The sequence below is a fragment of the Phaseolus vulgaris genome, chromosome 3, assembly GCF_000499845.2.
Source record: "Phaseolus vulgaris cultivar G19833 chromosome 3, P. vulgaris v2.0, whole genome shotgun sequence".
Classification (NCBI taxonomy): domain Eukaryota; kingdom Viridiplantae; phylum Streptophyta; class Magnoliopsida; order Fabales; family Fabaceae; genus Phaseolus; species Phaseolus vulgaris.
Window position 1 is genome coordinate 19,137,835 of NC_023757.2, and position 16,289 is coordinate 19,154,123.

The 16,289-nt window shown below is 42.7% G+C and overlaps 1 protein-coding gene and 1 long non-coding RNA gene across 2 annotated transcripts; one reads left to right on the forward strand and one right to left on the reverse strand.

Annotated features, from left to right (window-relative positions):
- Positions 1–9,592: 9,592 nt before the first annotated feature.
- Positions 9,593–11,911, reverse strand: LOC137806830 (uncharacterized). Its single transcript, XR_011080426.1, has 2 exons — positions 10,925–11,911; positions 9,593–10,018 (listed from the first exon to the last, which is right to left on the reverse strand). It is a non-coding gene; the product is annotated as an uncharacterized lncRNA (long non-coding RNA).
- A 1,944-nt stretch (positions 11,912–13,855) lies between these two features.
- LOC137839286 (uncharacterized) lies at positions 13,856–15,175 on the forward strand. Its single transcript, XM_068648407.1, has one exon. It carries the CDS (start codon positions 13,856–13,858, stop codon positions 15,173–15,175), a length of 1,320 nt encoding a protein of 439 aa, XP_068504508.1.
- The last annotated feature ends 1,114 nt before the right edge of the window (positions 15,176–16,289 follow it).

Consider the following 16,289-nt stretch of genomic DNA (forward strand, 5'->3'; position numbering starts at 1 on the left):
ATAAGAACAGCAGATATTGAAAAACCTACCCTTCCACCCCGTGAAGGAGCTTTGGAAGGGAGTCAGGAGAACCCTACCAGGAACGTTGCTGAGGGTCACCCAAAGGTTGTTCCTTTGACGTTTCACCTCGAAAAAGTGAAGAAAGATATCATCTGAGGGCGCACACCCCAGGAACCCGAAGAGTACGTCAAAGGCCTTAACAAAAGCCCAGCTGTTGGGGTACAGTTGGGCTGGTGCAGCGTTGATCTCCGTCAGAAGTTCCCTCTCGAACTTGGAGAAGGGCAGACGTACGCCAACGCTCTGGAACACCACCTGATAGAAGTAAAAGAAAGGAATCCCGTCGTTGGCGCGTTCGTCCCCACACACCGGCTCCTCAGGGTGCAAGGGAGCACGGTGATGTCATCGTCATGCCTCCTCACGAAGGCACGGTGATTATAAGAGCACGACTCTCCTTTGTGTTTCCTGATGGCCAGGGTGGAAAGAAGGAATGAGCACTCATCCAGAAGCTCACTTGAAGCCCAGGGATACAGATCTTTATGGTTAACTCTGGGAAAGGAATGTGAGAAGACATCACGGAACAGTGTCGGAAAGAGAGTTGGAGGGTCGAAAGAGGGTGGTTCTCTGGAAAGGCGGGGTAATACATTGGTTAGAGAAGACACCAGAGCGACTCTTTGAGAGGAGGAAGATGGTCTAAGTATGTTGCGAAAGCACAGAGATAATGAAGGCAGTTTCAAGATTTTGAAGAATTAAATATTACGGTTAGAGCGCCAAACGAGTAAACCATGCAACTAAGCCACGTGGCAGAGAATGAGAGGATGTTCCTGGCACCACTGGTTAACACTCAGAGAACGTCGTATCGACAGAATGCTCAGGGGTACGACACGCCGTCGAGAATGGGTCAAAGACTCAGGAGGTGTCAGAACCTAGTCAAGTGGGGGAACGTCCCATCAGCCATACGAAAAGCGCCACGTGGACGGCTTGGGAGAGACCTAGGGTCCCTCGCCACCCCTGGCGTCGACCTGAGCCAAAGTCAGAGCCAACGTCGAAGTAAAGTCAACGGTTTAGCCGCCCCGAACGTCGCCAGTAGAAGGTGTAGATGGCGTTGCCACCACGAGACATCGAGGGCGTCGTCCATACAAGAGGGCGTCGCCGAGAGAGGTGGCGTCGCCAAGAGAGAGGGCGTTACCAAGAGAAAGCGTAGCCAAAGTAGAAGGTATTACCATTGTGAAACGTTTGAAGGCGTCGTCAATACAAGTATCAACAGCTTCACCTCCCCGATACCCACAGGTAGGAAAGACTGTGGAGGGAGATGAAATCGAAGGAGTCAAAGCTAATCACTAGCGGCGTCGCCCCCCCGATACCCGCAGGTAGGAAAGACTGCAGAGGGAGGCGAGATCTCCAAAGGCTGAGTGAATTGCTGGCAGGGTCGCCCCCCGATACCCATGGGGAGGAAAGACCGTGGAGGGAACGACCCCTGGAGGGCTTTGAGCTTCCCCAGCAACTGGTGTTTTTAGACACCCTGAGGACGATACGGCGCTGCGGTAGCAGGCCTCTCCTCAGGCGTGGGCGCCAGGCACCGAGAATCAGGGGACAGGCCGCTTAGGAGTTGGGGACACCCCACAGACGATACGGCGCCGTTAGGCAAGCCTCTCCGTGGGCGTGGGCATTGGTGTGTGGCCTTATCCCGAACGTTTGGGGCCTGGAGTATGCCTCAACTTTTGCGTTACAATAACGGCAAAACTACTAACGCCTTCATGAGGCAGAGGCCTCATAGATACGAAGGCGAAACAAGCCACGAAGGAACGCGACGGGGGGCAAAGCAATCGGAGCACGTGGAAATGAGAAAGGAAGGTAAAATCATACAAACAGAATTTGATAACGCAAAGGCACGAATTAATCATGCAAAATCCAAAGTTCCGACAAAGTGTAAATGAGTTACAAGTTTATCACAGAGTGGCAAAAATAACTATAAAGCTCGAAAGGTAAAGGTGGCGGGTGGGAGACGGCGGCTCAGTCATCCAAGTCGAAGGGCACGACCTTCCCGTCGACGACATGGTGTGTGGGGTCGCAGTTTGAAATATTGATGCCAGGGTTCTCGCAGGACGCCTGAGCCAGAGCCTCTTGGAAGCCCTCTTCAAACGCATCCGCCATCTCCCAAGTCAGTCCTTGGACCTCCCCTTCTTGTTGGAGGTGGAGGTGATGTGGCACTTGGAGGATTGTCCCTGAGAGAACTCCCACCAACGGGAGACGCGACTGTCAAGACAGGAACGCCCGTAGCCCTCCTCTTACTGGAAACCAAGGCGTAACCACGACAGTTCGTGTAACCACGACAGTTCATGCGGTATAAACAAGCAGGAGCGGATACCGAAGTAGGTGGAGAGTCCGTGGGCATTGAACTCATTGGCGATGAGCTTGGTAGTATCAAAGACTACCCCAAGCCCCGCCAAGGCTTTGCACACATCCCGATCAGCGGGAGCAAGTTGGTCCAAGGCCAAGGCCTTCATTGTTATGAGCTTGTCCGTCCAGTATAAAGGAAAGTCGTCCAGGGCGGTAGGATCGTGCTTGGTTGCACGTATTTTGAAAAACTTCCCTTTCCACCCTTTGAATGAATTCTGGAAGAGCGTGAGGATGATGCGCCCGGTGACGCCAGAGAAGCTCATCCACAGGCTTTTCCCTTGTTTCTTTACCTCGAAAAAATGAAGAAAAACGTCCACGGAAGGAGGGACACCCAGATATCCGCAAAGAATTTGAAACCCCCTTACGAAAGCCCAGCTGTTGAGGTGAAGCTGGGCGGGGGCGGTGTTGATCTCAGTGAGCAGCTCCCTCTCGAAGGAAGTGAGAGGTAGACGCAGGCCCACCCTTTTGAGTACCATTTGGTAAAGGAAGAAGAAGGGGTTTCCTCCAGTGTCCCTTGAGTCCCCACAAACGGGTACCCCGGGTTTCACCCGGCATACCAAGACATGGGAGTCGTGAGTTTTATGGAAAGCATTGAAGTTCTAAAGCGCGGGGTCCCCCCTGTGGGCCTCCACGTCTTCAACAGAGTTTAGGGTGGAGCATTCGTCGAGGAGATCGTCAGGGGCCCAGTCATACTCATCTTTGTAGTAAGACCTGGGGAGCGGAGGAGGCGCGCTGGTCTTAGTTTTCGCCATGGATGCAAGAGCTGAAGAGCAAAAGAGAAAAAGAAAGGGTTCAGAGAAAAAGGGTTTGGAGGAGAAAAGGGGAAAAAAATGGAGGAATCCTAGGTGAACCCTACCCACACGAGAAAAAGGAGGAACGAGAGGAACGAAGAAGCACAAGAATGACATCCAAAAAATGCAGTAACATAAACAGTCCCAGGCTGTTCATGCAGTAAAGGGAATCATCAAGGAGGGGAAAAACCGTACCTGTGGGGATCGAAGGATGTGGAGAGCGGAAGCACGAAAGAGCAAGGGTCGCGAGAAAAGAAATTCAAAGAAGATGAACAGTGAGGAAAGGCAGAGAAAGTGGATGTAACAGTGGATTCAAGCGCGGGGTTTGGGTAACTTAAACGTTACACCTACCACTAAAGGGGCGTTAATTGGGGACCGTTTGATTGCGCCGCGTGTCAAGGGATTGGGCGCTCAAGGGAAGCGCAAGAAGCTCTTAGAGATGACCGCATGATGAACCACGTGGCGCGCGATTAAGCGTGACCCAAAAAGTGTTGTTTTCCCGTTTCAGAGGATGTCCAATCAGCCATTAAGAACACCCCAAGGGTTCAGAGAGTGTCACGTCAATGTTTTCAAGGTTGCCACGTAAGAAAGAATGACACATCACCGGGTGCCACGTAGATGGCGTGGGCGAGGCCTTAGTCTTTTCGCTGAAGACAAGTCATCAGCTTAAGACTGGGGGGCTTGTGTACCGTCCCATACCCGGGCGTTGACGAAATCGAGGTCAAAGTCAGCGTCGAGGTCAAAGTCAACGTAAGGCGTCGCCCAGGTGGGGGTGACGCCAAGCACAGGCGTCGCCAAGAGGAAGCGTCGCCAAGAGGAAGCATCGCCAAGATAAGGCGTCGACTAGCAGGGTGTCGCCAAGGTGGAATGACTCAAAAGCAAGGTGACCACAGCGCCACTCCCCGACACCCACAGGTAGGAAAGACCATGGAGGGGGCGACGCCGTGGGAAGGCCTCAGACCCCTGATAACCAGGGAATAGTGATAAAGAGAAGGAAAAGGTGGCTTCAAGGCCATAGTGACAGCGCTAGTGTAGGGCAGCCCGACTCGTGAAGTACCCCTGCCGCCCCAGAGACGCCTTTGGGACAGATACGACTCAAGGGGAGGGTCACGCCCAGGGTAGCCAGGTGCAGGGTACGAGAGAAAGGCAGATACACTCTCAAAGTGAGTGACTAGATGACTGGGGCATGAGTTGGCACCCAAAAAGTCACCCCTTGCGCAGTAGCACTCCCAAGCAGGAGGACTCACACGTAGAAACGTCCCCCGATGGGCAGAAACGTCCCTAGATGGGGTCATAGCGTTGTGAGACCCTCCACGTGTACGACAGCCAGGTCAGAATAGAAACACCCTTCAGTCAGGTACCAGGTAATTAAAGTCATTCAATGCAGTTTCTGTTTCGAGCGTTTCAGGTACTATAAAGGCTCCCAAGCGTTTCAACGTCTTAAATGCGCTACGTTTTCTAATTAGACGCGTTAATTAAGTGTGTTACGTTATTAAAAGCCCTTTAAGGCGCTTTAAATGCTTGGGCAGTTTAAATAGCGCTGGGACTGTGGGAAACGGGGTTGGAACTTTTTGGCAAATTTCCCAGAAACTCTCTAGTTGCTTGCTCGAGCCTTGAGGTTACGCACAAGGGACTAGGGAAAGATTTTTGCTAGAAGGAGAAATACACACTAAACACAATTTCCTTTTACCACCTTCAGAGTGCCATACGCGGTGCTCCGATACGGAGGTGCATAGTTTTGGTGTTTCTTGCTGCCTGACTTGAGCGTCGGAGTGCAAACGGCCGCTAGGGCGCCCTTTTATCCTTCTTTGCAGGACTACACAGGTAACCAGTGGGAAGGAGTCCCTAGCTGACGGTTGAGGTCGCGCACAAAGACGTCCAAGGTTAACCGGACGGAACAACATTGATTTTCAAGAAATTAGCATGAAAAGGCTTGAAACTAGTTTTTTTTGTTGTCATTGCATGCATTTATTGTATATATTTTATAGATAAGTGTCTAGATACTATATAATAGTGATAGACATTGATTTTAAAGAAATTAGCATGAAAAGACTTGAAACTACTTTTTTGTGGTAGTTGCATGAATTTATTATATATATTTGATAGATGAGTCTCTAGATAGTATATCATAGTCAGAGACATTGATTTTCAAGAAATTAGCACGAAAAGACTTGAAACTAGTTTTTTGTGGTAGTTGCATGCATTTATTGTATATATTTAATACATGAGTCTCTACATAATATATAATAGTGATAGACAATGATTTTCAAGAAATTAGCATGAAAAAACTTTAGACTAGTTTTTTTGTTGTCGTTGCATGAATTTATTGTATATATGTGCTAGATAAGTCTCTAGATACTATATAATAGTGATAAACATTTATTCTCAAGATATTAGCATGAAAAGACTTGAAACTAGTGTTTTTTGTGCTAGTTGCATGAATTTATTGTATATATTTGATAGATGAGTCTCTAGATAGTAGATAGTCGTGATAGACATTTATTTTCAAGAAATTAGCGTGAAAAGACTATAAACTAGTTTTTTTGTGGTAGTTGCATGAATTTATTGTATATATTGGATACATGAGTCTGTAGATAATAAATAGTAATGATAGACATTGATTTCCAAGAAATTAGCATGCAAAGACTTGAAACTAGTTTTTTATGGTAGTTGCATGAATTTATTGTATGTATTTGATACATGAATTTGTATATAGTATATAATAGTGATAGACATTTATTTTCAAGAATTTAGCATGAAAAGACTTGAAACTATTTTTTTTCTGTTAGTTGCATAAATTTATTGTATATATTTCATACATGAGTCTCTAGATAGTGTATAGTAGTGATAAACATTTTCAAGAAATTAGTGTGAAAAGACTTGAAACTAGTTTTTTCTCGTAGTTGCATTAATTTATTGTATATATTTGATAGATGAGTCTCTAGATACTATATAATTATGATAGACATTGATTTTCAAGAAATTAGCATGAAAAGAATTGAACCTATTTTGTTTTGTGCTAGTTGCATGAATTTATTGTATATATTTGATAGATGAGTCACTATATAGTATATAGTAGTTATTGTACTGATCAGGTCATTGGGTGTGATGACGTGGACAACGAGTGACTATGTAGGGCGTACTTGGCGGGATACGTGGTCAAGAGAAAGATGAGTGGCTTAGAAGTTAACATAGTCACCGTTTGTGGAAGCGGCATTCTTCAGCGTACATAGTCGGTTGTCACCAGATTTTCATTTCATCTCCGTGTTAGGTAATGGAAGATCAGGTGGTCAGAGATCTTCGTAAGAAGCACATCGTTGGGTGTTTCGGTAAAGCTTAGTTAAAGTTGTTGGGAAGTTCGGGTGTATAAGTTCGGTAGATATGTTTATTAGCATCAACACAAAACATAGAAAGTTGAGATACAAGATGCTCATGTCCTAGCATGAGAGGTGAGTTGGAGGGAGCAGCTTGCTCATCGGTGATGGGGTTGCCCAGAATAGACATTCATTGATGACAAGGTTTCCTTAGCTAGAACATGCATGGCGTGACAGTAAAGAAGGTGGCACTTGCAACAAGCAATACAACAGAGAAGGTGTACTTTGTTGCATCCCAGTACTTGCCCTCTCAGTGTGCACTCCAGGGTGTGTTATGCGCTACGTTATTTCCTTGTATGGGCAACTTACTCGTGTAACGAGATACATAGAAATGACGCTTAAGTTACCTCCGCCCAGATGATGACACGAGTAGAGTTAGATGCGAGCCACGTGTCCAAAGTGTAACTGTCTGGAGAGAGAAAATGATGGAAAAACGCTCTTCTTCTATTAGTGATCTTTGTAATTTCTTCTTTGGATGAATGATGAAGGAGATATGATGAGCGGAAGCATTAAAGAAACTCAAGAGGAGTTTCCATGGATTGAAGTGGAGTTAGGAATTTGTGAGAGTGAGAGGTAAGGCCAACTCACTAGGAAAAAGTCTAGGCTAAGTCTTGAAAGAGACTAACCTAGGGAGAACTTAAGAACAAGTAGAATGGCCAAAACTAGGCAGCATTTCATTACTAATTCCAAGTTAAAGAAATACATGTATAAGAGACTCCTATTTATAGGATAAAGTCTCTCAAAAACTCTCAAATGAGAGTGTGACAAGTGTCACCACCTTATTGGTGCAAATCCTCTCCATTAAGGAGAAGACATGTGGAGACTCATGCCTTCCTTGCCTACATTTCTATTTGCACCCGTCTTTTACTATTTTACACATTACTTTGTTTTCTATTTACATCTTTCTCTACTTTGGCCCAAAATACAAGGCCCAAAACTTCCTAACTACTCTATACAATTTTTACAAGGCTAAGAAGAAGAAAAAGACTTTACAAACTCTTCATTAAAACTCGATCTTCGTCTATCTTCTTGGCCGAAAGTTTTGAGGTTGGACGGTTTCCATCATCCCCTCCCTCTTGAGAAGGATCTGTCCTCAGATCTGAATGATGCTCAATGACAACAGCCTCTATTTATTTGATGTTTTCCTCCTGGGTCAAATGTCAATCTATAATAAACAACATCAAACAAACATGAGATAAATTTCTTTTCTAAAAGAAAATTAAAACAAAAGAAAACTAAACAAAAATAAGGCCTTTTATCTTTAAATTTCTTTTTAAAGAAAAACATAAGGCCCCTTTCAAAAATATTTTTGTTCACTTTGTGTTGTTTATATTCCACGCTAGGCAACAACATCACAAAGTTTAGCTTTTTATATTTTTGTAAAGAAGAATGAGCATTATATAATTGAAAAGAAGAGTTCAAAGTATTGTAATCCCCCTTTAAGGATTCTTTCTCAGCCATGCTTTGAGGGGGTGTCATAAAAGGCTCTTCTTCTTTGTGGGTTTGCTCTTCTTCCTTTTCAATCAAACATTCTTCTGTATTTTTTGTGGAGGAAATATTTATATTTATATCTGGTTCAACTCCAAACATAGATTTTTCTTCAAGCATATCCTCACAAGGGTTTTCTAGAGAAGATAAAATGTTATCGATATCTGATTCAACTCCAGAAAAAGAGTTTTTTGTACTTTCCTTTTTCTCCTTCTCTTCTTTCTTTCTGACAAGAGCTTGGAATTTTTCTCTAAACTCCTTTTCTCTTCTAACATTCTTTTTCTCTGTATATACAATTTCTTCCTTTTTCTACAAGCTCTTTCATTTCTTCTCTAAGCTTTTTCTTTTTCACATATGAAGGTGGAACATACTTTCTTCTCATACACATCTTCAACTCATCCCAATTAAGTACTTCTGATTTTCTGCCATTTATAACATCAATTTCCCTTTTTGTCCACCAAGACCTAGCATATTCTTGAAAACTTAGGGTAGCCATGGAAAATCTGCTAAATTCATCCAATTTGTTTTTCAAAGATTTGATCAACTTTTGTTTCCCATTCTAAATATGCTTCAACATTTTTATTTCCATCAAAGTAAGGAATGTATACTTCAGGCTCGGTAGAATAATATAAACTTCTAGGCTCAAAACGCATCCCTTCCTTTTTTTGATAATGAGGGTTATAAATCTTTTTTCTACTATGATGATAAGTATACATAGACATATTAAGCTTTGTATTTAAAAGATTTTTCACAAGAAGGAAAGTGAGTTTAGCACACAAGGTAAATTCCCAGGAAAGAGAGGTGAGTCACAATGGACACTCTTAAGTACCAAGTCTTTCCTAGCCAGAACTTATCCCAATGCACTTCACAAATCTCCTTCCAATGAAAACTTCTTCAACACAAACAAAGAGTTTTCTAAAGAAAGAAACTAAAATAATGTTTTTAAAAACTAAGAATTTAAATTGCAAAAATTTAAACTAGACGACTCCTAATGGTGAGGATTGTTGGCACTTGTGAACCTTCAAGACACACTCACCGTCTAAAGCGTGTATCTAATAAGAAAATTAAAGAAAACTTGTAGGAGATGGAAGAACACCAAAGGCTCTTCCAAGACACCTAAAGTAAAGATAATGGCCAAATTACAAAACAATTGAAATCACACAAAATTTTAAAAAAAAAAAATCTTCAAAGTTTTCTTCTCTTCTCTCACAAGTGTTTCTCTCCAAGCCTTTACTTGTTTGTCCTCCAAAGGTGAGTACCCCTTGCAAAGTCTTTTTCCTTCTCTTAGGATGCTACCTAGAAGTTAGCTCAATTCTCACAAAGAACAAATTCAAGGTATATTCCACTTCAAGAGGTCAATAATAAAAGCAATAAAAGCTCAATTTGAAGAGTCAAACTCAAAGGAGATTAGAGATGACAAACACAAAGATTATCCATAAAATCAAGACAAGCAAAAAATTAAAAGTTTTCAAGAAAATAGGCACTCAAAAGAAAACACCTAAAGATAGACACTAGAATGGATTACAAAATTAAAACAAAGAATGATGAAAATTCTTAGTAGACCATGAAATCCAAAATGTTGTTGCCCAATATAGCTTGGTCCAAAGAACTCAATTCTCGCAGGTCCCGTGCTAAGGAACTCCAATTGCCAAATTTCTCACCAAAATTTACGCTCCCTTATTATTCAACAAATTGCATTTAACTTTAAAGCATGGGTCCCACCGTGTGATTGCAAATTCCAGTAGCTGCCAATACACACTTCTAATTACTCAACACATAAGTAATTTTTGGTTAGTTAAAAGCACCCACAATCACGCTTTCACCGATTCAACAATTTCCAATTTGCTTTCACTGATTCTACTTTAATTTCTTCAATTAATTGCACACCTTGGTAGTACTTGATTCACGCTGCACCTTCGGCACACCATTTCTCATCAAATTCTTCAAATTTACGGACCCCACAATTCACTGCATCAGCTTCAATGAATTTGTAATTCACAAATTGAATTCAAATGCAGACATACTTTTTTTTATTTAATTAAAATCTGCCACAAAATGATCAACAATTTCAAGCAATCAAATCTGAATCAGAACAGCTAGTATGAAGACCTACGCTTGTCAATTACAATTTCAAAATTCACCAACAGCTTCACTTTGCCAATTTCACAAGCTAAACCGGAAAATTCTGCATCAAGACTTGCACCAGTAAAATTCTTGCTTCAACAAAATTGAACCAATTTAGTTTACGCACTTTGCTTTCTCTATCTCACTTTTCTTGCATTCAATGAGGCAATTTTAATTAAATCTCTGGATCAATACACCAACCAATTATGCACCGGAATTTTACTCAATTAAGCATTGCATCATAAACACCAATTATGAACCAAATGATGCAAACAATTCAAGTCATCATACTACATCACAACATCGTGATCAATTCATAAACAGTTTCAATGCACAAAATTATACCACCAAATTACACTAATCAAAAGATTAAAATTGTGCAGCTGCGAACTATTCAACAATATACACCAATTATGTGCAGGATTTTGTACCAAAATAGCCAAACCATAAAACTTCTGCACCCAAATCTACATCAAAACAATTACTACACTGTTAAATCAATTGCCAATAACTTGTTTATGTTGAATTAGTTGTTGGTCCAATTGAATCACCACAGGAAATCCTTCAATTCAGTATAGAACACCAAAGTGTTTGATGGAATGCCTATTCCAACTACTCAACACAAACTACACTGAATCAAAATTACACCGTCTCAGATCAACCACTCCACTACTCAACTTCTCTTATTTCGAAGATTAACAGAACAGAACAATTGTAATTAAAATTGCACGTAAATGTAATTGAACGCACCTCTTCAATTCACAGAAACTGAATGCCACTGGACTTCGCTACACCTTCAGCTCACACGATTCTAATTCATGCTTATGAACAAACACCTTGGCTGCAATGAATCAATTCATACGAAACACTACAGTTCCTTTTTAGTTCGTGCTCCCTGAATCTCAAATTCTCCAGCAAATCGCTTCAAATCGATCGTCTTCTCCGTTAACCGATTTCGCCGGAAAATTGAAACTCCTCTGTTACTGATTCTTCCAGCAACGCACCAAATCTCAAGCAAATTCTGATTTCGGCGGTTCAAATCTCCTTACCGCAATATCTCATTCAGTGTTCTCCAATCACTTGATTTAAAAATCGTTTCAGAGAATGAAGAATGTAGATGAAAACGCACCGGAAACTCACAGTTTCAACGATTTAGGTCGCCGGAAAACACAACTCCTCGCTGATTTAGGTCACTGGAAACCGCAAAAACCTCTGTCCACTGATTATGTTCGCCGGAAGCCGCAAAACCTCCTTACACCAATTTCGTTTGCCAAAAACCGCAAAACACCTCCGTTTGTGATTCCTCCAACACCACACCGCTTCAATTAGATTTCACACCGAACAAATTCTTCGTCAAACTTATGTTTCTCACCTTCGCACCAAACTCTGCTCACACGTTTTCAAAATCACATCAAGAATGAAGAACAAGATGAACGGATTGAAAACGCATATGAACGTGAACGTGAACGTGCAACAGATTTTCGTGAAATTTTGACAATACAAACGGATTCAGAACTGCTATTCGCACCACAGATCGAATGAGATCTCACAAACAAATCCAAATTACTCTTCACACCTGGAAATTTCTTTTAGAACCACGAACAATTTTCGGAAATTTTTTCGAGAATTTTCGAAAATGAATTTTGAGAGAATAATAATGGAAACCTAACTCAAAGAAAAATTGCTAATGATCTAGTAGCAATTTATGAACTCAAAAATGAAAATCAAAAGCACTAAAGAGCTCTAATCTGTGAAGAAATTTGAAAAAAAATTCAAAATGTTTATGACAAATTTTGACTAAACATATATGATTATAAAATCAAAATGACTCAATTATATTTATGACAAATTTTGACTAAACATATATGGTTATAAAATCAAAATGACTCAATTATATGAAAATTTCACCGAACAAATTTGAAGAAAACTCAAAAAATTCAAAAGCACACACACAAGAACACCTAAAAGCACATACATGAAGGTTCAAGTAAGAACAATTAATTTGAACCAACAAAAAGACAAAAAAACACAAAATCAATCGATAAACATTCAAGACAATCAAGAACATTATGAACAACACGGAATTTAGAAAAAAAAAAAAAAGATCTTACAACCATAGCTCTGAATATCAAATGATGGAAAAACGCTCTTCTTCTATTAGTGATCTTTGTAATTTCTTCTTTGGATGAATGATGAAGGAGATATGATGAGCGGAAGCATTAAAGAAACTCAAGAGGAGTTTCTATGGATTGAAGTGGAGTTAGGAATTTGAGAGAGTGAGAGGTAAGGCCAACTCCCTAGGAAAAAGTCTAGGCTAAGTCTTGAAGGAGACTAACCTAGGGAGAACTTAAGAACAAGTAGAATGACCAAAACTAGGCAGCATTTCATTACTAATTCCAAGTTAAAGAAATACATGTATAAGAGACTCCTATTTATAGGATAAAGTCTCTCAAAAACTCTCAAATGAGAGTGTGACAAGTGTCACCACCTTATTGGTGCAAATCCTCTCCATTAAGGAGAAGACATGTGGAGACTCATGCCTTCCTTGCCTACATTTCTATTTGCACCCGTCTTTTACTATTTTACACATTACTTTGTTTTCTATTTACATCTTTCTCTACTTTGGCCCAAAATACAAGGCCCAAAACTTCCTAACTACTCTATACAATTTTTACAAGGCTAAGAAGAAGAAAAAGACTTTACAAACTCTTCATTAAAACTCGATCTTCGTCTATCTTCTTGGCCGAAAGTTTTGAGGCTGGACGGTTTCCATCAGAAAATCCCAGGTATAAAAGCTGAACTTAACAGAATTACAAGGTACGCATTTCATTACGATTCATTTTCTCACAGAGAGCACTTGAGCGCGGTTCCAAAGAGTCTAGTTTCTCTGAGTTTTTGGTGTTCTTGTTGTTGACTTGAGCTTCGGAGTGCCGCAGTGGCGCCATTCTGTCATTTCACGTTCTAGCAGAAGAATTCTGGAGCAAGGATTTGAAGTGCATGTGGCGTTGTAGCTGGTGAGTAAAGATCGTGACGAGGCAGCATTCTTGCGTGTAGTCAACTGGGCGGATCTCAGGTGCCCACTGTGGGGCTGTGTAAAAGGTGATTCCCAACCACAGTTCGAGTTTATTGAAGTTTCGGTGATACCTGTTTGATTGCTCGCTGTCGCAGTCGGTTTTCTGGTGTTTCCACCGTTTGTTTGGAATTTTAATCATCAAATTGAAGTTTCTTTGAGTTGTTGAAGTTTCTATCGATTGATTGCTGGATCAATCACTTCGTTAAATTTCGTTTCAAAGATTTTAACGGTTACTCTGAGGTAGTGAGTAATTGCGAAGGTTTTTGGACGTTTGGATCGATTGTTTGCTGGTTTGATCGATTTCTTGGAGATTCTTTAAGTTCGAAGGAAGGTTGACCGATTGATTGCCGGATCAACCACCTCTCTGAAGTTTGTTTGAAGAGTTTGGAGTCTCGTACGGATTTTCTTGGAGTTGTGTGTTTGTTGGTTGCTTGAAGTCTGAGTCAAGGGATTGTCGTGGCGATCGACATTTTCAGAGTCTTGGTTCAAAGCGTTTGTGACTACATAATTCTGTGATTGTGGTGAGTCTTTCTGAAGTTTATCGAGAAAGGATGAGGACAACACGATCCAGTTCAGTCGCACCGTCAACCGAGGAGGGCGCTGTAACTATGGCGCAGATAATGGAGATGATGAGAGCATTGCAGGAGAACGTGGCTGCGTCACGTTCTGAACAAGAGAGACTGCACGAAGCACTGGTAGCCTCTCGGGCTAGAAATGAAGAGCTTAACATAGTCAATGAAGAGTTACGTAAAGCCCTTCAAGGGCAAAAGGAGCGTGAGGTTGGGAACCAAGCTGCACCCCCGTCTCCGCCGCGTAACTTTCCAATGCCGTTTTCTCAGGAGATCTTAGACACGGTGGTCCCTGCAAATACGGTGGCGGTGAAAGCATCCTTCACCATAGTAGAGGATCCTGAGGCTCATCTCACTGCGTTTCACACGCAGATGATGCTCTCTGGTGGTTCAGATGTAGTTTATTGCAAAGTATTCATGAGTACCCTCACTGGTACAGCACTGGAATGGTTTGTTAGTTTACCTACTGGTCACATTACCACCTTCCAACAGTTTTCCAAGATGTTTGTTGAGCAATATATAGTGAACAAGGCGCCGCCACTGGTGTCTTACGACTTGTTTGATGTGAGACAGTATCAGGGGGAGTCTTTAAAGGAGTATCTGAACAGATTTGGGGCTCAGATCGTTCGTTTGTCAGGTAAAGATGGAGACATGTTCATTCACGCCTTCAAAATGGGCGTGTTGCCTAGACCGTTTAGCGAATCGTTGATTAGGAGCCACTCCGCCACGTTTGCTGAAATCCGGCAACGTGTTGTGGCTCATATCGCCGCTGAGAGCGAAGTTTCTGAGAAGAGGGGAAACGCAGCCCCGGCTAAACCACGAGTTCAGGCCAGGGCACAAGCGCAGAGGGTGATGGAGGCGGCGGCTGAGAAGAAGGATAAGAGGACGCATCATCCTTATGATCCAAGGAAAAACAAGGGGAAGGGACCAGGGCAGCCTAGGGAATTTAATCGTCCTCCAAGGTATGAGTTCGTGATGGAACTGGCTGATTTGATTGCCGTTCCAAATATTGCAGCCAGGCTTAAAGTGCCTGAGAAGACGACGGATAAGGTGTTGGGGCCAAAACCCGATGTATGGTGTGAGTTCCACAAGAGCTTTGGCCATTCCATTAACTCGTGTTTGGCTTTGGGACACCAACTCGCTGAGTTGGTGAAGTGCGGGTTTTTGAAGGATTATTTGCTGGAGAAACGAGCAGACCAATCGTCAGGGTCACAACAGGCGAGCACTGAGGAACAACAGCACGAGGTACCCATTCACGGCGAGATCCATACTATAGCTGGTGGATTCTCGGGTGGTGGGTGTACTGCATCACAACGAAAGAAATATGCGAGGTCTGTTCTGTCAGTCAACGTTTTTTAGGATCACTCGCCTGAAGTGGACATCACGTTCACCAAGGAGGATCTTACGGATGTTGCACCCCATGACAACGATCCCATTGTGATTTCGCTCGTTACGGCGGGAAGGAAGGTTCACCGGGTGCTGGTCGACCAGGGAAGCTCGACCGATGTTATGTTTTGGCCGACCTTCAGCAAGTTACAATTATCTCCTGATCAGCTGAAACCATACGGGGGCTGTTTTTATGGTTTTGCTGGGGATCAAGTGGAGGTCAGGGGGTATGTTGAGTTAAGAACCACATTCACGGATGGAGTGGCCTCGCACACAGAGAAGATAAGGTACCTTGTCGTGAATGCTCCTCCAGCATATAATGTTATGTTGGGAAGACCCACGCTTAACAGGATAGGAGCTGTAGCTTCAACAAGGCACATGAAAGTCAAGTTGCCTTCAATGGAAGGGGTGGTTATCACCATCCGCTCTGATCAAAAGGAGGCGAAGAAGTGTTACATGAAAACAGCCTCAAGAATAAGAGATCGGTGTGCTACGTAACCACCATGCCGCCCTCTGGCGTAGAGTCTAGACCAGTGAATCGGCGGGTGGTGGACACAGTTTTTGAGATGGCTGTGGAAGGGGAAGTGGTGATGACAGACGTCGAGGCAGGGTGCGAGGACGCCGCTCGGGAAGAAGAGGAGACAGACTGCCCGGGAGTCGCTAGAGAGTCCGGAATAGCGAGAGCGGTGATCGCCAGTGAACAGAGGCCTCAACCGGCTACGGATTGGTTTGAGAGGGAAATTAGTGGTAAAATGTTTAAGCTCGGAAAGTTTTTAGACGGCGAGATGCAAGACCAGATCGCTAAGGTGATAGAAAGACATCTGGATGCGTTTGCATGGTCTGCTTCGGACATACCAGGGATCGACCCTGATTTTTTGTGTCATCGCCTGGCGATGGACCCTCAAGTCAAGCCAGTTCGACAAAGACGAAGAAAGTTTAATGAAGAGAAGAGGCAAGCGATCAGGGACGAAACGCAGAAACTACTCGTGGCGGGTCATATAAGGGAGATTCAATATCCATAATGGCTCGCCAATGTAGTGTTGGTGAAGAAAAGTAACGGAAAATGGCGAATGTGTGTCGATTTTAC

What these genes read in the sequence shown, in the direction of transcription:
- LOC137839286 (XM_068648407.1), top strand. Translation starts at nt 13,856, where the DNA reads ATGGCGCAGATAATGGAGATGATGAGAGCATTGCAGGAGAACGTGGCT.